The sequence below is a fragment of the Ischnura elegans genome, chromosome 3 (genome assembly GCF_921293095.1).
Source record: "Ischnura elegans chromosome 3, ioIscEleg1.1, whole genome shotgun sequence".
Taxonomy (NCBI): Eukaryota; Metazoa; Arthropoda; class Insecta; order Odonata; family Coenagrionidae; genus Ischnura; species Ischnura elegans.
In genome coordinates this window covers 96,341,530-96,364,553 of record NC_060248.1, presented here as the reverse complement: position 1 = coordinate 96,364,553, position 23,024 = coordinate 96,341,530, and the positions used below count along the sequence as shown (strand labels likewise).

At 39.3% G+C, this 23,024-nt stretch overlaps 1 protein-coding gene across 2 annotated transcripts in view; it reads right to left on the bottom strand.

Moving 5' to 3' along the window:
* Nucleotides 1-3,899: 3,899 nt before the first annotated feature.
* Nucleotides 3,900-23,024, bottom strand: part of LOC124156191 (T-box transcription factor TBX1) — a 76,320-nt gene continuing 57,195 nt past the window's right edge. For both annotated transcript variants that reach the window (XM_046530571.1, XM_046530572.1), the window contains exons 8-9: nt 19,658-19,761; nt 3,900-6,144 (exon numbers count right to left, since the gene is read on the bottom strand). In XM_046530571.1, coding sequence (XP_046386527.1) covers nt 5,519-6,144; nt 19,658-19,761 — 730 coding nt within the window. In that variant the 3' untranslated portion in view covers nt 3,900-5,518. The remainder of the gene's footprint in view (nt 6,145-19,657; nt 19,762-23,024) is intronic.

Here is a 23,024-nt window from a genome sequence, read left to right as displayed (position 1 = left end):
CTAGTTAAATTATTCATGGTCCTCTCTATGCTGTATACCTATTATACTGGTATAGTTAAAATCATTAAATTTTACAACATTGAGGTGAAAAACATTGGCAGAATTGCTAAACCTCGTACGTTCAACAAAAATATATCGTGTCTGGCTGTGAATGTGCTCCCATCTATCATTTGTTCGAGGAGTTTTTCGTTTACATTTTAAAGCTCTTTTTCTATATTCACTTCATTATTTCAGCCATTATTTTTCTTCAATAAATTTGTTTTTTTCCTTTTTATGAAGGTACCTACTTCTCATTCTCTTTCGCACCTGCATGAGTAACATGGTCCTCAACTCATTCTCGCAAGTCAGAAAGTAGAGAAGTAAAGCAATCTTTCTCAGGATTGATTTTTCCTTAAGCAATTATGTGGTATAAAAAGGCAAAACTGTGTTCGTGGAGAAGTTTAGATGGCTTTGTTAGCATCGATTTGCATTCGGTGTCTGCGATCACTGGAGTACCGGCAACTGTAAACTGAGAATTAAGTATTTACTTGCATCTAAATAGCACGGAGTAGTATGGGTATTTTGGGACACATACATTGTAAATGAAAGAGGAAGGCAAAAAGGTATATTGATTGAATGTTTGTGCTGCTCAGTTGTTATCGAGGTCCTTCGTGTACCTTCTTTAAATTGACTTCATTTATCTCTCAACATAGCTCACTGAAACAAGTTTCCCACGAATATCGATCGTCCTTACATGCAGCCTCCTCGATTCAAAGGATTTTTTTTATATTGTCGAGGTAGCGAAAATGTAGTGATCTACTTTGCGAGAATGAATGAAGTAAAATTTTAAGTTTTTCCTTTGATTGACGTGAGTGAATGTTGATTGTACTATTTCCACAAATTAGATTTAGGAAATTCTTCAATCCATGGCAACAAGACCAAATCCTTTCGTAACTTTTGTTGCCCATGAACTTTTTTCTATTGTGTATATAAAGAGACAAATTTTAGCGGTTAAATCATTTGGCTCTCGAACGAGGGGCACCGGGTTCATATCCCGCGTGAAGCCTTCCGACACCCATAGCCAAAATCCTCGAAGTGGCCCTGGGAAATTAACTGGCCCCCCACTTTGAATGTGTGTAATTCACACGACTATCTGAGGAGGGATCAACCCTCACCTATCCGTACAGCCTTCGGATGGAATCACTGAATGAGCGAGATATTTTTGTCTTGCGCTTTTTTCTACTGTTGCGGTTATCTCTGTACCGCCTCCCTCAGTGGGATGGCACTTATTCTAGGAGTGAGGAGGAAAGTTGCTCCGAGGAGAGAATATTTTCAATATCGACGCAGGCACTGAGGTGGGGAGAGAAGTCATAAAAGAGGCCCAGCTGCGTCCTTCTTCCAAAGGGTTTCTTGAGAAAAACCTTCTCTTTCTCATTCTTAGGCCGCGTCGGCACCTTCTGATACCCGAGCGAGCCGAGAGGAAACTTATCTAATCGTTTATCTCTGCCTCCCTGTTTATGCTCCCACAGTCTCCGGGACCCGAGAATATTCCGGGCATCAACTATGGACTCTCAAAGGCCTCCGTATCGCGGCATCGTAAAGAAAACATTCGAGGGACGACAGGGTCTGAGAGAGGTTCTCCATCGTCATCCCTCCCGTTACCCTGGAAGGCAGTCTGGGGCAGAGGGTCGCAAAGGGGTGAGGGGGCGTGTCCTCCTCTGTCCGCAACAGGGAATGATCCACATTGGGAAGTTGGGCACTTCATTTTGGTTATGTAAATTTGATATACGTGATACCATAGCACTATTGTCACCGTACAAATAGCTTGACCCTGGACTTCCACTTCTTGAGAAGAATTCATCTCGATATTTCGGCGAGAAAAGAAATAAATCCTATTTCAAGAAGTGTGCTTTTGCAATAAAATACTAAAGGGGTCACGGCGAAATACATTTTAAATGAGTCTCCATCAAGCGAATGAAAATACTTTTATAGCACTAGTGGACTTGGAGAAGGCATTTGATAACGTGGAGTATAATTCAATAATTTGAATTCTGAAAGAAATTTAAGTGCTTTACAATGAACGCAGAATTGTGCACAGTTTGTTTAAAAACCAAATAGCTATCATAAAATGCGGGCCCAACTGTGCAGAAGCAAGAATAGGAAAAGGAGTGAGACAATGGCGTCCACTGTTTCCGGTATTTTCACATAGCCATCACTGAAATCAAAGAGAAGGCTTTTGCTGTCAATATTCACGGAGAAGGAATTGATATGCTACGATTTGCTGACGATGTAGCACTCATATATGAGACAGAGAATGATTTGAAGAACACTGACAAATATGTCAAGGACAATGGCCAGATATCAGCTAAAAATCAACAAAATGAATACTAAGTATGATACTAGGATGCAGCAAAGGAGAGGAGGCTAGGACAAACACAAAATTAGAAAAACAAACGCTTGAAGAGTTTAGAGTTTTGTTACTTATGCTTTGTAGGAGTGAGATGAATCTCGTGTGTCGGAAATATGTTTAATGCGGACCTCGGGGGAGGTAGCCAACCTCTGATCTAGCGTATCCCTTTCGTGTACTTTCCCCGGAGGGAGGAGGGTTGGTGAAGGTGTTGAGTAGATATGAGGGGATGTGCATAAAGGAAAGAGAAGGAGAGACGAGAAGTGGGGGGGGGGAAAGAAAACGAAAGGTTTTTGATGGGATGAGGAGGCGCCTTGTCTTTTAACGCGTGTCTAAATATATCGCCAACTCTATCTTTCGTCCTTTCCCTTTGGGTTCCCGCAACAAAGTTGAGCATTTCTCCTCCCTCCCACCCCCTGCCATCCCCATTCCGAAAAAGTCCTCCCTTACGCATTCTGCCTCCATTGCTCTCTCACTTTGCCTCCCTCCATCACTTTGCTTCCTCTTTCCCTACCCCCCCTGTCTCCATTGGTATCCGTTTACTTTCATATCCGCCCCCGTGAATGTTCTCCGCAATAATCTCTCTTTTGAAGCCGCATCAAAAATAAATTTTTGTGTCAAAACGTCGGCGAATTCCTGACTTTGATGCTCGGGGAGGAAAAAGAATTTGCTCGCGGAATGTTGAAGTGGGTCACTCATTTCGGTTTCGATGTGAATGTAGGTAGTTGATGCTGTCCTTCGCATTCTTATCGATATTTTTATCCATACCTTTTAAATTATTTTTATAAAGAGGATAACGTTAACTTATCTCAAGGTGCTGACGTCCGTGAAAAAATGAAAAAAATTAACTCAGTACATCTGTTATTTAGGAGGGATAGGAATGCAGAACTGATAAAACGTCTTACGTAAGACTTATATATTGAAATTATTTGTCTGTTATAGGTACTAATTTTATTACTCTCGGTTTACCTTAATGCTGATATTGAATTCTTAATCTGTCGTTATATTTTATTTCCGAAAATCCAAAAGGATCGCATGCATCAATTGTCTACCGAGGATTCAAGTCATGACTCGGAGCGCAGTTAGGTGGTCAGTGAAACTGTTTTGGACCTCAGATCCTGCCCCATGCCTTCAGGCTCGGAAGATTATAGGTACTTACGTCTGAATAATCCTGAATCATCCGAGAATGTGGATTAACCTAACATTACATCAATTATTCATTTTATATCTGTACTTCCTTTTTCCCATTCTTGCTTGCCTTAAAATTCTTTCCGTGAATCCGGGTGTATGTGAAGCATATAAATAATTATAAGTAACCGATTTCAAATTGTATTATAACCTTGCTATTAGATTTTATTAAATCAAAAGCGAAATTTGTGTTTCTGAGCTAGTTTAACTGTTTAAATGATGACTTCAGCGTAGTGGAGCTGCAAGAAAAGAAATAAATTTCCCCTTCTCAGCTTTGTTGTCATGTTTTCAGAAGGATATAGTGGTAATAAAAAAAGACCACACATTCATTATATATTATTTTAATTCATATTTACATGTTAATACATATTTGCATGCCTGCGTAATTTAGCATCATGGATACGCGTAACAATAATCGAATGTTTTTTCTTGTAATTCGAATTTTCAAGATAGAATCTCTTCCACCCTTAAATTAGAAGATGAGAAAATTATCCTAGAATATTGTATAGTCTAAAAAGTGGGACATCAGCGCGATTAGGCGATATTAATTTAAAGCAGGCAATTGCAGGCATAGACACTCCTGAAGTGTTTTTACAGTCACTCATGAACATATCACAAAATGTTGAGCGATCGGTTAAGTCTTTCAGCTTACACTGCTTTATCTTTGTTCACATTCTCTACTCTGGACAGAATTAAGCCGAGAAGATTAAGCTGTAGGCTTTGAATATTTTGCCATAAGTCGTCGGAACGCGTCGTTTGTAATGGAAAGGCTAAGTCCTCCGAAACATTGTTACACACTGCGATGAGTTCCTGAATCATATATTACTTTCAAACGCCGTGTATTTATTTGTGTATTTATTATTCCTTTGAACTGAAATGCACCGAAGCGAAGTGTACTTTGATATCAATATATTTATCAAAATCTCTTTGGTATTGGGCTTTATAAGGTTGAATATATGCCATTAGTTAATCCTCAATAGGATACTCCATAGTCATTTATTGTCAAATCTTAATGTTAATCTTCCTTCTAGGAATTGGATCTATAGATGATTGCTATTGCCATATTCCACTCCCATCATTATTTTCGAAATATGCACTACTTCATTAATCGAATTGATGTTAAGTGGTGTACATGGACAATATAATTGATTCTCAAATGAATAATTTTAAGCTCAATGTCCACTTCTCAAGAAATTTCTTATTAGAATTCGAAAATAAAACAAATCGAAAATTTTATCGCGTAAAAGTTATAAATTTTGATAAATAAATACTAACCTATTCTGGGATCCATATTTCCGAATATATGAAAAGAGACCGTGGAGCTGTTTCAATGATACGCTATAACTCCGCGAGGAAATGATGCTATAAATTCTGTGAGCAACTCCAGAACTGTCTTAGTGATGGCACGACAAATGTGCTCAACAAACCCAGACAGAGGGCGAGATTCGGGCGGTGTGCGATACGCTATTGCCATTACGACATTTTGCGTAAGAACTGCTATTCTCGAATATGTGATTGCGTGTTTGGACTTCATTAATGGCGAGCTAGGATTATCACTGAATTCACACATATTTCGTCTCGATTGGATCTTAACAATCGTCAACACACAACTCGCAGTCTTTTCTGGCCGATGACAGAAAGGCACAGGTGCAAGTAATTGTTTTCCAAATATGTTAATTTTCCCGGTAAAGTCTTGGAAAGTCATTCAACTACGGAAGTACAATATTGGATGTGGGCACACTCATTGTGGACTTCATCAATGGCATAACCGGAGAATCACTCTACATTTTCAATCACCGTCCTTATATTCTCGGCGGTAGCTCAATTAAAGGTCGACGCACAATACACCAAAGCCTCTCTTCTGTGACCAAGTGAAGATAGTCTCGGGAACCATTGAGTAGAAGCACTTGGCCCGAACAGTCACCCGCCTCTCATCGATGACTGCTACCTGGGCCCATACTCGAAGGCCCCATGGCCCCTGGCCCCCGCATATGGCCCTCCCGTCGACACCGAAGCACCCGTTAGGAAACCTCCTCCTTGGTGCGCCTGGTGGTGCTGCTGCTGGTGTTGTGGAGGCCCGAACGGGTGCGGGTGGTACCCAGCGGTCGCGGTGCCATAAACCCCGGCCCTGCTGCCCGCCACGACCCCGGCATCTGCCGCTCCGACCGCCGCGGAAACTCCCATGGTCGCTCCGCTGCCGTACGGCCCCGTCACCCTCGCCGACGGTGTCTCCTGCCCCGCCGCTGCGGCCGCGGCGGCGGCTGCATCCACGGCGGCGGCTGCGGCGACGGCGGCCGCAGCAGCTTTCGCGCTGTACGCGTTGTAAGCGTGCTGGTGGTGGTGAGGGTGGTGGTAGAGGGATGCGAGGGCCGAGGGCACGGCGTAAGGGTCGCCGGATGCAGCGGCTGCGGTCGTGTAGTGCTGCGCGGGTGCGGGCGGCGGAGGCGGGATGGGGCACTGGGAGGTGGCGTTGTGGTGCGGTGAGGGGGAGCTCTCGAGCTGCCCTCCCGGAAGGAAGGCGCTCGGTCCCCGGATGCCGGAGGTGCCGTTCTCGCCCGAGTCCTCGTCTCCTGGAAAGATTCGACAACAAAATTTTCGTTAGAAGGGCTAAAAATGTGAACATTTCTACGAGGAAAAATTATTTGATTTGATAAGGAGTGGACTCCGAATCTCCTAAATTCATTCCATATGTTCAACCATTCAAATTATCTTGGTAGCTTATACCTCTGCACAATTCGGTTCACAACTATAACGATTGAGGCAGCGTTTCGGCATGAAGTAATCAAAATACGACAAAAAGGTTGAAATATTGGCCAGAAGTGCTCTAAAATGCCAAGTTTACTTTATAAAACATTTCATCCGGGTCGAAAACCTTAGCACTCAAAATAATTGCATTTAGGCGATTTTATGCGCCTCAGACACGGCTATCCGTCATCGCAGGAACCTGGTGCTTTCTATATAACTTTTTTCTCTCTGACTCGCACACTTTGAGACCATGAACTCTTAAATCGAATCATTTTTTAAATATAATCGCCGGCCTAATCCCACGTGGTTGCTCGATTTTTTTCTCCGGTGAAAAAGCGATTGACGTTTGTTAACATTTACATCGAATGACGCATTACTCGGTAACAGCATATCGTATACCCTCTTCGGACACGTGGACCTCCAAGTTTTTATTATTATAATCCTTCAAGTGTGAATTATTGTCATTTAAACCCGCCGCTGCACTTCTTTGCACCTTGCAGTACTCTCCCACTACATGTCACAGTTGTTTTGTTTTGCATTCGTGCAAACATGATGGATGACATAACGGCAAACAAGATGAGTGTGGGTTGTCAAGTGTTTTCATTAACACTAGAACTAACGATAGAGTCATTTTGACTTCTTGAAATTTCTATTTCTCTGCTCTGACTAATATTTTACAAATTTTGGCCTGAAAATCAGTGACTTTTATTCATTTTTGACATATAATAAGGCTTTGTGATAAAAATAGTTCTAGAAAAAAATAGTACACATTTTTCAAAATTTACCGTTGAGTACCAAAGAGACGAGGTACCAACTGTAGTAAAAATATTTTTTCTTTCATTAAATTATTTCCCCACTTTCTATGTAGCCTCCGTAATATTTTTTATCATATAAACATCATAATAAAATATGGCGAAAAGTTTATGTTTACTGTTTTATACAATTCCTCAGTGATAATCCCATTAAAACAATATAACATGCAAGGAAAAATAATTTCAAAGCATTACTGTCGAACATTGCTTTTTTTATATCATTTTTTTGCTAAAACCACGACTGAAATATTGAAATTATTTAAAAAATGGTAAACTAAAGCAACTTATCAATAAATGCAGATATAAACTGCAAAAAATGAGCAATTATAAGGTAGGAGTCAAAATGACTCCATTCGTAGTTCTAGGAGGGATGTCAAGACCGGTATTCCTAGTATGAAGCTATTTACTCAGTTGTTTAAAACTAATAAATAAAGTTTATAAATATTATATCAATTGAAAATAATGAATGATAATAAAGTATTCTTGACGACGATAATTTCTTTGCATTATCGTGGTGCATAAAAATATTGTCAAAAATCCGAAGGTGTATCATGCTGTGAAATATTTGCTAATAAATATTTTTTTCAAAATTCAATATGATGTTATTTTTTCCATCCACCCCGATTTTATAAGGATCCTGAAACATAAAGAAAACACCTCATAGACTCATGGGTCTGAAGAGGATACTGGTTTTTTTCTATGTCATATTTCTATTGGGTAAACTCTTCTCGGTATTCCCACCGGCTTAATTTTTCCGTAATGGCCAACGTATCAAGCTCCGACTCGGGGTTCATCCTCAAGGGCGAAAAAAAAATTTTGAAAATATTGTCGGAGCTTGAAATGTTGGCCATCATGGGAAAATTAACCCGATGGGAATCCCGAGAAGAGTTTAACCACATCATTCTTCGCGAAAGCATCGAATCACATTTGACATATTACTTGATTAAAACTTAGGTAATCATTTTGAAAATTTCTGGGTATATAATGTAGCACCGGGTCAGAATTTTTCTCTACCTCAAGTTTGCAGATTTTTCCTCGGCATTTTCTTAGGTGTGTTTTTTTACGTGTGAGGTATAACAAATGTCGACAGAGGTAAACTTAAATTCTCTAAAAACTCTAAGGTGATAATGAGGGTAATTTTTGAATAAGCTAAGAAATGGAACTCTAGGCGTAATTTTTATCGAAATTCAATCTTTTTTTTGGCGTTGGCAAATTTTATATCGGCCTCTGAACTCAACGACGCGAATGGCAATCCTGCGACCATGGGTGAAGCCGAGAAACTGCACATCTGGTTTTCTTGAGAAGTTTGCTATGTACTTACATACTCCAAGCTTCTAGCTCATTTTAAATTTACGGCAAATACACGCATATAACAAACTTTTCTCGATTCATATCATTCCTATTGGCTTTCAATTTGAATAATTAATTACTGTGATCCTTCACGGCACTTTAACACCATCAACCACCACTAAACCTCGTATTTTAATATTTCCCTCTTTTAAAACACGTTGTAATCGGCCAAATGTGAAAGTTTACCTGTAAAGTGTTACCGCAAAAAGGATTCTGATTCATACACCTGGTTTCTTCTTCAATTTTATAAACGTAGTAACCTCACCAAAAAGGACAATTAATATCCAAATATCAGAGCGAATAATTAAAAAATAAAATTCCAATATCATATTCCCTTTCTCGAATTGTAATAATATAATCTAAGTCTATTTCCTCTCCCCTATGACATTTTCATCGTGTCCGCTTCACCCATTGGTCATAACTGGTCGGACGGATTGTGGCCTCCCTTCTCAAATTTTCTTCCCTGCTGCCGTAATGGAAGTATTTGTTTTGCTGCGATTTTGTTAGAATTATGATCACTTGATGGTCGGAAAGGTGTGAAATGAATTCTCTTGAACCTTTGTCGGAAAGACGTTTTATATAATATTATTGTATTTCCACTGGTTACTCTAGTTTAAAAAACAATTGGTGACAATATTTTTATCAAAACATTTGCTAATTGCGTATTATAAATTAAATGCACTCTACCAATGACAACTATCATTTATTGTTTTGCCTGAAGCATATTTCAATACGTATTATAATGCTTATTTGATGTAATCTTAGTACACCCATAGGTACACATAACCCACCATTTCAATTTGATGGCTTGTTTTAAAATTTTTTCAATGAAATTTTGGGAAAAATGGTGTTGATAACACGCACTGGTATCCCATCAGTTTCATTCAGATATAGCCGCTGAGATTCTCATGAATCGTAACATTCCTGAGGGCTATTAGGCGATGAAGAAAGAATAATTGCTTTTAAGTGCTCGGAGTGGTTTACTAATGTCGAAATATGGAAGATCCAGCCAAGAAATTTTCGCGAGCGGCAGCAACGGAATGTCTGCGATTCGCGCACGCACGCATGTTGTGGGACGTGCATATTTTGCTTGCGCCTTTGCTGGAAATGTGCTTTACGATACTTTTCACGGATGTTGAGATGGGACTCGGAACGGAGGCGTCGTGATGGCTGCTCGAGGAGGAAGTTGGGCGGAACGAATATTCGCGATGATGTTTTTAAGTGGCACGCACACACTCACACACATGTCGGATAGGAGTCGTGTGCGTGAGTACGGAGCGAGAAACGTTAACGATTCAAAAAAAATGTGCACGGGAATATTTTCCCGAGTTCAGAGTAGTCGATGCTTCATTATATTTTTCGCGAAAATTGGCTAGGTAAAGTTTAGTGGCTAAGTTTAAGTGCTCGAACTTAAAAGCAATTATTCCTTCTTCAGCGCCGACGGCTATAGGTACCGTAACGTACCTCATGGGATACCAGTACGTGATATCAATACCATTTTTCCCATAATTTTTAACAAAAAAGTTATAAAGTCCTTCTCTGAATCTCTGAAGTATTTGAGATGAACAATATTTTGAAGTTTTTTAAAAACGTGATGCATATTGGTTTCATTTTCGTTCGGAGATTTTCATTGAAGCTGGTAGTACATAGCCGGCTTTACCAATAACTTATTTGTAGATTTCGTGCTACTTTGCTAATTTATAATTTCCTTCGCGGTAAAAAAAATAATTTTAGGATATTCTTCGCTTGAATATACGAAGTACACGCTGTCAATCTTTTTTATTTCTTTTAAGTATTCTTTTCACTCATTATCAGACAATCAGTTTTGCAGTTATAGTACGGTGTTACGCGAATGGGTGGAGAAAGACAAAGTGGGATTTTAATGTCCATGTTTAATGGTAGGAATCGTCATTCGTATAATTGCGTCTGATAATTTTACCTGCTTAGAGTTTTGGTAATATTACACAGTTTTAACCCTGCGTCATTTTTCTCATTATTAAATTTAAAATATAGGTGCAGAATAGGCACCTACCAATTAATTTTTTATTTTAAACATACATGAAAGATGTAAAATTTGAGTTTTTCCCCGCGCACGCTCTGAAGGAATTGTTCTCGGGTGTAGATGTTGGTCCGCTCTCGATCGGTGTGGTTTATAGGGGTTGATGACACCCTTCCACCTAATACTTAATTGGAAGCCTTTGTATCTGTTGATGCTCTTTTTTTCAGGGTTGATATGCATTGCTTCTTTGTCAATTCGGTCCCAATAATTGTTCGTGCGGTATAGAACTTTCGTGCCCAATCAAGGCATATATAGCTAAACGGATCTCAAGGGTATAAACATCGGCAAGAACATGGCTCGACATTGAACTTGAAGACGATGGTGGACTAAGTCATCGAAACGTTGGGACCTGTGACCCAAATCTTCACCCGGTGGGAAACCCGAGAACTATTCCTGCATATATGAAAGGTACTCGTGGTCAAATTAACAGCTAAATGCTCTGGTCAGCTAGCATATCGATGGCTAAGTTTTAACAACACGTATGTAAAAAATGGCAACTTTTCAGGAGAGCAAAAAAACTATTTATTTTTTAATTTTATATAATTGTTATTGAAATTAAAAACTTAAAATACATAAAATGTAAAAGAAGCATACGTATGCAAACAAAGAGTCGTGTTTTGCTTGAATTTTATTTTTTAATGACATTATTAGCGGTAGGTATTAACTCAGACCAGTCAAATTTTGAGATAGGTGTTGTTAGAACTTAGCCATCGATATGTTGGGACTGCCATATTAAAGGCAAATCTGTCGTTACCATTTCTGAACTGTACAGGAATCAAGCTCTACTACTGAGCAATTATGGCATCCAGAGAATTGATAGACCGGTGTGTCACGCTCCTGAAAATTGGAACTCATGTTTGAACAAACGAGGCGCCCTTTCAGACCCCGTGAATCACTCTTTTGTCTCAAAATAAATTGAGCGTAGGTTTGTGTGACCATGCTCTCGAAAAACCACCCCTTTTACTACTGTCGCCGTCGTCACTCGAAAAAGTATTATAGAGCAACGCGATACTACGCTAAAGACGAGAGAGTGAGAGAGAGCGGGAGTTCCTTTTTTGTGGTACCCTTGTCTCCGCCACTCGATATTTTTGAGTGTAGAAGAAGATAAGAAGTGAAACTTTTACTAAATGCCTGTGTCGGTTTATGGGGCGCGCTTAGGGAAAGATCTCTCAGCACATCGTTTCTGTAAGAAAGGAGCGAGTTGAAACGGGGTGGGAAAAAATATGAAAGGGGGTGGATTCTTTGGAGAATCCTCGAAATGTGTTGGAGGGGGAAACCTCACCTCCGGACATCTTCCTTATCCCTCCCCTACTCCCCCTCCTCCTACTCCCCCCACCACCCTCCCCCCCCTCCCTCCCTGTTCCCGTTGATGACTCCTCGTGTATTCTCTCGCCGCTGCCGTTGTTGTTGTTTTCCCATCGCTTAATTTCTTCGAGGCGCCAAAGAGTAACGACTCCTCCCAGACATCCTTTCGCCCTCTTCCCACTTCGCTTTCTTACCGCCATGTGCAATGCTAATTTGCCATTGCGCCTACACACGTTATGCAGTGGCGGATACAGATGCGGGGCGCCCCCCCCCCCCCTCCTTACGGGCCCACTCGTATTGCCAAACATTGCAGAACCACAATTATAACTTTTTTATATCATAAGAAGGCATTTTCTTGTAAGTGTGTGCAACAAATTTAATTAAAATTTTCTTATACTCTGCATGCGACTTGATTATTTTTTTTATCAGGATAAAAGTAAAGGTAACTCAAGATATATTTTGCGCCCCCCTCTCGAGTTTTTTCTGTATCCGCTGATGACGTAATGTGAGCTCGTTCACACAATTCATTAAGCTGGCTAATTAGAATGATATTCCGGTAATTTGATGGAATTAACTAAAATGTGTAAGACGAAAAGTTTCGTGAAGCTAAGGAAAACTTTAATGAAATGCTCTCGGTCGTCCACTGAGTGAGTTGATCCATTGCTGTCGACGTTTAGACAAGCGACTCTTTGGGCAATAATGATGCAACTCACCTGGTTGAAGACCCGAGAGCATTTCATTCAATTGACATGACGGAAAAGCACTTGATATTTTCAAGGAAAATTCATGGATATTTGTGATAGTCCATTGTTATACACAGAACCCCCCTCCTCGATATAAAGGCGCAATAGAGCTGTTTTCGGGGTGATTAATTAAAAAAAAATTATGATCAAATGATAATGGAAGTGAGGTGTGGAAAGGAAACCTTTCCACTACCACGTCTTCCGCGAGCTAGAATTAGATCTTTCTCCAAATTTACTTTATTGTTGCTTCTGAAAGAGTTTAAAATATGCAGAGACTAGTAGCACTTTCCCATTTTTCGACCCGTCCCATAATTCTCGAGCGACGAGCAACCTTAACCCTTTCGCATAAAAGTTGATGACATCTCTGACGGATGTCTAGCGTGTCACCGTGATTATGCTACTCCTCAATTTTGTGCATGCGCCGCGTGTGGTTCGCTGTTTTTTTACACACTAGTGAGCGATTCCTTTCCTGCACGTTTCTTCTTGATCTGTTAATCGAACCAACATTCTAATGACGTCACCAACTCTTGAAAAGTGGGCGACAACTTAAAGCGTTCTTTTTTTATTTCTAACTTAGGAGAAAATGAACTTAGGAGAGGTTTTTTTTTACGCCATAGCTTATCTTTCCCGTTCTTCTGCCGCTATGACTCAACACACGTGAAAAGTATTCCTTTTTTTAACTATGAATTTTGATTTCCTCTGTCCTTGTGACTCAGGTACTTGCTGATGACTCAGGTACAGTTATGCCTTTCTTCAGCGAATGGGTTGAAGAAAAGTGGTTCCTTAAACGCTGTACAGAGGAGAGAGATTTATTTATTTGCTCGCACAAAGCATTACTCCCATTTTAAAGGAACGCTATAAGAATAAAAATTAAACAAAATGCAAACAATGAAAGAATATATGAGAAAAAATATTAAAAATACAAAAGTTATGAGTATGCATATATGTGCATGTAATAATGCTTATAAATAATGCTTCCAATAAAGCCATTTTACGCTAAATTATTTGAAAACGTGATCTTGTATAACCAGGACGTTGGCTTTTGTAGCCTAAAATCGTAATAATCGACAATATTTAGTTCAGCAATCCCAATTGGACATTGAGTAATTCGTCGAAGCTTTGACGTCAAAACCCTTGGGGGATTGCAAAAGTCTTTATGAGGTTTCAAGAGGACACTAATATTTGAAGTAGGTATATTTATCACCTTGTCAACTAATAATTGTATTCTTAATGACTTTTTGGTTCCTTTTCATGTTCCTATGTTCGCTATCGCCGTATTTTTTTCTTATTAGCATCTTATCTTCGCTTTATTTTTTTTGTCTCGGGTAAAATATTTATCTTGACCAATTTCCATCGGCAATTTATATTTGTTCTTTTATATGCCATTCAACTTACCTCCTTCTATTACTAAAATTGAAAAAAGTCGATTTGGCGGAAGGCCAAGAAGAGCGTTAATTTTAAAACAAAAAATAAATAATTGGAGAATGCCTTCTTTGGGTATTATAGTAACAGTAATCTCGAGTATTCCGAAATATTATGGGTAGTTTATTTGCGAGAGCTCGATAAAAGGTTGAGGTTTTCAATTGTACCGCAGGTGATGATTAAATTTTGCTTGTCCCTAAATTTCCGAAGACTACTTTTCCTGGTATTTTTGGCACCTTTAAAATTCGAAACAGCGCTAGTAGTTGCCTTTAATAAAACTAAGAGCCTTCATTGTCTTTATTAAGCTGTCTTTAAACAAAAGAAGCATTCAATTTGACACTAATTAGTATTATTAAATGAACGCTTGAATTAAATTATTTAATGAATCATATTATTGGACATAATTCATAATTTAGACGGGTAATAACACTGAAGTGAAATTTATCGCCCTTGCTGTAAGTCCGCAACTCTTAAACACCAATGAATCATCCGATTTGATCACTGGTAAGCGAGATGACATTCTGCTATGTCGAAGGTTTAAGATCTTCGATGATTCGCCACCAATAATTCGCCAACAAGAGGATACTGTACGTATGATTTGTGTCACGATGAGGTGGAAATTCATAATAGTGACTAATTCATAATATTGACTCAATATATTCGCAAACTTTATCTACACGCGACGCTGTGCAGTTGATGTAATAACAATGAAATGCGTCTTGCGTAAATAAATGTTATGGCAAAATTGATAAATGTCTAATTTAATCAGCAAGTAAGAAGCGAATCCAAAAGGAAAAATACGTGGATTTTTCGAAATTTAAACTTAAAAACCACAAACTGGTCAGAAAAAAGTGTGAACAAGTTCATCCCTTTCCAGGCGGTCCACGTGAAATTCGATGCCCAACGTTCTCTATTTTAACGACGTTCACTATCTATCGGTATTAATTTTTAACGAACTTTGTGACTGCCTTCTTCTCCTGCCAAGAACCGCGGACATATGGCCCGCCCCTTCCTTTATCTTCCGTCCCCTCTTTTCACCTCGCGAAGGTCGTAATCCTCACTCCCCCCATCCTGTCCCTCCTCCCAATATGCACGCACAAACTATCCGACGCTCTCCGAACACAAAACGTCAAAAAATCAATCCCTTGAGCCTGAAGCCCGCGCCACTAATCCCGCGTGACATTTACTGTGGCGGGCGCGTCGTAAAAATAATGCCTTTCCCATTTCTCACGCACAGAGATCCCACACCGATCGCCAAGATTCCCACCAGGAGCGCTAGACTGTTTCTTCACAACGCCGTGCCCGCACGCTACGGTAAAATAGCGTATCTTGCACATGTCTGATGGATTATATTATTTGATATAGTGATTCATAAATAAGATTTAGCACTATTCTGTTTCTCTATAACGCTCTCGCCGCAAGATACGGTAAAATAACATATCTTACTCATGAAGAATCTGAGTTTTTCCCGATGAATAGTATGGATGAAATCTTCCCGGGATTCCAACCGGGTCAGGGTCTGCATGCAGCCCTGGGAATGTTGGGAAAGTCTCCCAACGAAACATCGGCCTAAACCATGCAGATCCTGACGCTGTTGGAAACCCGAGAAGCTTTCATCCTATCTTACATATTTTTGATGAATTACATTTTTTAATATAATTCATAAATTTTATGGGTAAGAATATTGGGCTGAAATTTATCCTGCTTGCTATAAGTTCGCAACTCCATCTAAACACTGAATAAGTGCCATATTTACTTCGCTGGTAAGCGAGGTTACATTCTGCTGTGTCGAAGGTTAGGAGCACCAATGGTTCGCCGGCGGTAACTGAATAAGAGGAGAATGCATGTATGATTTGTGGCACGAAATGATGGACATTCTTAATGCTGATTAAACTAGACATTGCTCAATAGTTCCGCAAAATTCATTTTGCGCGCGAAGCTACTCCGTTGCTGTAGTAACAAAGAAAAGCGTCGTGCATAAATAAATATTTTAGAACTTATCGGCGTACTGGCTTTTTTCTAATCGCGCCCTTAATTAACGTTCGCTGAATTTATCCTTAGATCGGATATAAATTTAATGCCTGGCACATAGAATTGATCCCGGTATTCTGGCCCCGAAGACTGGAGGCGTTCGAGATTTGGGTCTGGAGAAGAGCGGAGAAGGTGAAGTCGACGGAAAGGAGGAGGAACGAAGTGCTGGAGATGGTGGGTTATGATAGAGGGCTTCTAGATGAGATGAAGAGGAGATAGAAGTTATGGATGAAGCGAGTACTGAGCGGCGAGGGGACGTTGAAAACAGTTTTAGAGGGTAGAATGTTGGATAAACGAGGGAGAGGAGGGAAAAGAATAGGTTTTTTAGACGAAATGAAAGGAATTGTGAATTGAAGTCCATGAAGCGAGGGAGACTGCCAGAATACTTCTAAAATGCTCCATGGAAACCTACCTTAATAATAATGATTCTTGCCTCAGGTTTAAGTACGGTGTCGTCTGTCCGAAACTTTCTGCCATCATCGGGTGACTCTTCACTTCTCATATGCATTTTTGCTTTGTTTTGGATATTTTATTTTAGCGGTATTTGGCAGTCTGGAGTCACTAAACGACTGTTTTACTAATTCTTTAAGGTTCTCGGAAAATTTTAACAGTCGATTCTTATTCAAGAGCAATATTTCATGCGATGAAATTCGCTTTACTATGGCAATGTAACGATGAATGCGAAAATTGACTCAAGAGTATTTTATCTTGAGTTAGCTCGCTACCTTGATATGAAGTATTAATCTTGCATCGGATATTGCCAGGAAAATATACGATAAAGCAATCAAATTTTATTGAAGTTCACATAAACTTTTCAGGCATCCGTCTTCATGTAGTTAGGCTAAGGTAGGGCACAAAGAAGGAAATTGATACATTAAAAAGTACATTGTGTCGCCAATAAGTGATTTTTTTATCTTTAATGGAACGATTTAACAAATGTGACACTGTTCCACCATATTTACGAGCTTTGTCGAACTTTGAGTTCTCGAATTTAGTCTCTCGTTTTTTTCGAAAATTGAACGAAAATCACTTGGAGGCACTTCAAATTATTGCGGTCAGCTCTCAAGCTCCTTTTTTTTGTTACTACTCAAGGAGAGCATACCAATTGGCTTGCTCAATTTATGGGGCATCTCGATTCCAACGAGTCCTTTTATGAGAAAGGGATTACTTATGACCTCGAGTAATCGGTTGGGAGCCTGAGATTCCCACGTTCGAATGCGCTATAAGCGCAAGAGGTGAGAGCGCGAGTCACTTGATCACCATGTAGCTCTTCAATGGAGCCGAAATTATGGACAAATGTTCTATCCTCATTAAAATTCCCATGAACGCCGTCTTACGATTGCTCAAATTTTCAGCAGCCATCGAAAATTCACTGCTGCCTTATTTTTTTCATCGAATCCGAGATCTAATAAATTATCCGAGCTCTCAACTTTGCTTTCCAAATTGATTTTATTTTTCAACCCACGACGCCTGAAATCACTCATATTCTCAATAAACTCGTACAGAATAAGAATAAAATGAATGGACTTCCTAGAGAACTGCACCCTGTTGGAAGGTGAGGATCAATATTCTGCATTGTTCTTCTCTTCTAAGCATTGCTACTCAAAAATAAAATAAACTGTTTGGGTTCATTTAATTTTCTGAAAAAGGTTTTTCTTTATTTTTACTGAATCATGGTCCACTAAAGCTTGAACCACGTATTTATTAAACGGTCTCAACGTCGTATGGTGTAAGATATACGCCAGAGGACTACTCTATGTGCTCATATGGAGTAATGTGTCTCCGGAATTTCAGGTAATAGCCGTAAAAAGTCGCATGTAACCCGAGAGGAAGTCATTGAGAATAAAGCTGCGCTATTTCGTGAAGTCCATTTCTGCATGGATCGTCGCGTAGTTGGGCTTAAGATGGCTACGGTTTCATGCTTGAAACTACCGTAAAAAATTAGCACTTAAGTAGGTATTCAGATTATTCGTTTTTTTTATAAATGTTGCTAGATTGAAAACTAGTAAGTGATCATTCACTCACTCATTGTCAATCATCACATATTCCCCACTTTTTGTGGTAGTTCTTAACTTAACTTTCCTTAACTTAACTAAGGCTAAAGTCAAGTGTATTTTTTGTATGAAATCTTTGGAAATCCTGAGTTTTATCTCTGGAACTAATGACCTTCACCAAGCCGCAGATATGTTTTGTTTGCTACTGACGAAATCCCCTACGCTTCAGACTAATTTCTGGCAATATTAACGAAATATAGATAAATGATCGGATAATGAATTTGTGGCTAGTGTTCTCTTCCATGTTATTTGGACATACATATTGAGTCTGAAATTTTTTCTTTATTTGTATATGACTTAACGATGCGAAATCGACCAGGAGGCAATGCACAAAAATAGAATTTAACTTTTCAGATTCAATTAATTTCGTTCTTTCCCTTTTTTCTCGCCCTAGAGGTAATTCTGCTTCAGTATTTTGCGAGGACTGTGTCACGTAGACAAATATCATGGTTATGCCTGAATATAGATAAGGGAAAGGGAAGTTGGATTTACTCTTTCAAATATTTATCTTGAAATCGATGTAGGCAGCTATAAAAATCTGCATTTGGGCAGTGTCTCCATACTGGACTGACATGTGCCAGAATTCATGAAATTCGAAGCCTTCTCGTCGTCTCCTCTGGATATATTTGTGTTAACAATGATTTACGGTATCATCACGTGAAAAATGGACCCGTTCTGCCTGCTTACCCCCCAACTATCTGCCGTCCCTTGGGCATCTGTCTTAACTAAGGCTCCTCAGAATGACGGATAGTTCTCAAGCATAGTGTCGAGCGTGAGAAGACGTATGGTGAAGATATCCAGATAGACAAGGCAACCTTAGGAATCCGACGAGTTTCATTTGAGACTGATAATGAGCGCTAGTGTTGCAGTTTCCTTCTTGCTACAAGATTTTTCCACTTAGGGAACTTGGTCTCAATTAAAACGCAAAGATGGGCTATTTTCCAGTCTATTCTTCCCTTTGAGCTATTGTGTTTCCGTATTTGAGTTCTTCAGGGGGTTAATGTCATGCTTGATGCTTCTCGTTTCTGATATATGATAATGTGCGAGATTATATCTGCAAACTATGAGCAAACCTACTGTATGCTACAATAGCATTGCTACATGTAAGTGATTGGTCACCTCCTGCGAAACATCTTAGGTTTGGCTCGCATCTTAGGTATTTGGAAGATTTATATTTTCTCCAGTACTTGGACATTCATGAACCTTAATCGAATTGATAAAAAACCTTAACATAATTAATGAACTCATTGTCTACTCTGTATTTTTCTCAGAAAAAACTTTTCTTCAATTTATCCTAGAAAAATAAAAACTCCAAGTCTCCTTCAGTGCAAAGAATAATTAAAAAGCGGTTCAATATGCCACACTATGGTGCACCGAGTTTATATCAGCCTCCCCTCTTACGAACATCGATTTTTTTTGCTGAAAAAATCGTTTTAAGTATGCTATGCCGTGCCCTGTGGATAGTTAACGGAAATTAAGTTGGTTTCCTTTACAGATAAGCTAGTATGATTTAGGATTCAAATAATTAGCACTAAATTGATTCTCAAGTGGTGGTTACTCACCGTGGTGGGTACTTCCCCTCAGCAGTGCCCTCTGATCCCTCTGGTGCTGCTGCTGGTGGGCGGTCGTGGCACCAAGCTGCAGGTGGTTGAGCACCTCCACGCCACTATTGAGGAAAAATGAACGGATAACTTTAGTATTTTCACAATATGTGGACTGCGGTGTCCTTATACTTTTCATAACCAAAAACCCTCTTTCCGAGTTCATGTCCCTAAACTTGAGTTTCAAGGCCGTACTTACTATTAATATAATTTACTTTTTACATATATTTATACATATGTTATAATAAGAATATTCTTAAAAACTGAAATGTATAAAAAATAAATATAAATATTATTGCATAAATAATTAACATATGTTATTTACTTTATAAAATCGCTACAATAATTATATATATCTTAATCGTGTTTGTCACATCCGAAAATTCTCACTTGCGGAGCAGGTGGTAGCGGAAAGTTTTTCCTTTCCTTCCTTCACTTACCTCAAGCGCTAGGCACAACCTTACCTGAGCTACATGAAACTTTTCGTCCTCAAATATTCAGTAAATCCTCATCACTAATACAAAATTTATTTCAGTTAGATAGCTATCCTTAGATGTAAAATATTTACCTCATATTTGATGTAAAACTTGTCTCGGTTAAGTGTACCAATCTTACATATATGCTGTTCGCTATTGCATGAGGACCGTAAAAAAAAAGCTTAAAAATCGAATGGCCAGTTTGTGTTAACCGTTCTCCTGTTGAGTGTTGAAAAAATGAGTGCCCCATGCATCTAATGGCGGTAGGCCGAACCTCTACTTCATTCAACCATACTTCGTAGTCGGTGTGTGGGTCGAAAGTCGAAACTAAACTGTTCGAAGGTGAAGCGCGTGGTCCCTCCGGTGCGAAACATTATCTACGTTTCGTTTCGTTCCAGAGTTTTGGTTTAGTTTCGACCCGAAGGAGTTTTGACTCCGATTTCATTTCGACTCTGAGTTTAGCTCCCCAGGTTTAAATCCATTTCGTTTCGTTTCTACTTTTCGCTCCCGGGGACGAAACAGTTGAAATTTTACTGGTTTTAATTTTCGTTTTGTTTCAACTGCCATCCCTGCTTTAGAGGGACAGCTCCAGCGATCGCTCCAATGACAGTGGAAAAATGACGGTTAACGCGATCATTTTCCGCGGTGACTCGAGGGATGGAAATCCCATCCCTTTTTCCATCATTCGACCCTGAGTTTAGCTCCCTGGGTTTAAATCCATTTCGTTTCGTTTCTACATTTCGCTACCGGGAACGAAACTATTGAAATTTTCCTGGCTTTGACTTTCGTTTAGTTTTTTCCCTGGTATTAACTCTATTACTTGAATACTATAGCATCGATATATGCATCAGAGGTGGCATCGCTTCTGTCTCGCACGAATGCATTCGTTAGCGGGTCGCTCGCCGTGTGGCTATTGACGGCCGAGGAGTGGAAACGGGGAAAAAGACATTGGAGAGGGGGGTGTGGAGGGAATGAGGAGGGGTGCGGTGGGGTGTGCAGCAGTCCCCAAAGACAAATGTTAGCCGGAAGAGTGTCGCTCCGGAGTGCGAGACTAAATTAAGCAAAAAATTTGAGGCAGGGTTGGGAAGTGACAGCGGTTTAGCGGCCAAGCATCATCCATCTAACCGCGGGGAGGAGGGAGGGGGTGGGAGGGGAGTAGGGGGGTGGGGGCAGAGCGTGGATATGATGAGTCCCACTGTTGGGCAGAATGAGGATAGGCCGAGAAGAATGGAACAGAGGGTGAGTAACAGTGGAGAAGAAGTGGGAGACGGCGGAGCGTCGAGGCGATTTAGTAAAGCACACGCCTACAGTCCGTTTTAAAATTATCGATACACACAATTCAAAAAATATGCGAAACTGCAAGCAAGGAGCGCAGTAACAAAAAATACTTATAATAAGGTTGAGCTGCTAAACTCCGCGCATGAAGTTAGGTGTAAATTGTGAAATATTCTGACAATAAGTGTTAAATTTTTCATGCATATTCAGTGCATAAGTGCATAAGTGCAGTCCTATGAGACATTCACTCAAGTCCCTCCGCCAGTTTTTATTTTTCGAACTTAGCAGGGATTTTTTATTAATGAAGTTATTTATTGGTTCAAAGATCAATTTATATTATTCGTGGGTACATGATATTTGATGCATCAATGTTAATACACACGCATGTAGCCTATAAAAATAGGAATATAGTTATAAACTCTTGTTACCAGCTAGGTATTCATTAACCAAATTAAAATATAATGTAAATTTTACAATACGTCATGGTAGAATGTGTAATTATATTAAATATAAATGCTAAAAATATTTACAATATTAGTCCTCCTGTGCACCTCACACGTCAAGAGGGATGGGCAAAAATAGTTAGAAAGAGGAAAACGCATCAGTTGATCAGGATTTGATTTTTATTCGCTCAAAACGTAATCGCAATTTGAGAACTGGTCACAAAGGGTGTCTCAAAAAGCTAACTAAATACTTATGCTCTGAAAAACTGTAATTTTGCATTTTGCAATGGATACCTAAGTATCTTAGGTTAAATTTGTATTTGGGGCTACAATCCCTCCAGAGGTTAAAAAAGAATCAGGAACATGGCCAAATTCACGTACAAATACGATGACTAGCATGAGTTAGCTATTGCGCTGGCAATGTTCTTTTTATTGATCTCTGCATTTCTTCTTTTTATTTGACACTTTGCTCTTGTTTATGAGGAAGGATTCGCTACAAGCGATTGAAAAAAAATTGGCTGCATTTATAAATTCGCCGCATTTCGTTTCAGAATGCTCTAAAAAGAACATTTCGCCTTTTTTGCTGAGGGAATGTAAAAAAAATACATAACTAGTGATGAAAGGCCATGGCATTTTTTTCAGCAGGAGATAGCTCCTCAACCTACCTGATGAAACAAAATGGGTGATCTATGGATTAAGAGGCAGTCCTTCTTAGTCTATTTAAGAAGGCTAGAAAATGATTGCTTTGTCCTAAGATGATAAATAATTAAGCACGTAAATTATAATTGCTTATTTTTATTTAATGCGATTTACGAAAAGTATTAAAAGTTTCCTAAAGTAAAACGAATCCGCAAATAGGAAATTTTAAATTATCACTAGAGAATAAACATATCTAAAGACAATAACAATACATTTTTTCGAAACAATAACTTATGATGCTAGAGAATAGTGTTTGCAGTATTAGGACGATATACGTATTGAAAAGATAGCTTTGTTAGATTCTTTACATAATTTCTAGGCTCTCAGTAGGAAAACCAGGCATAACGTAAGGCTTATTTACTCAGGTGGCCTATTTTATCTTAGGTCTCAAGGTCAAGAGTACAAATCCGGCGACAAGCTATATAAAAATACGAG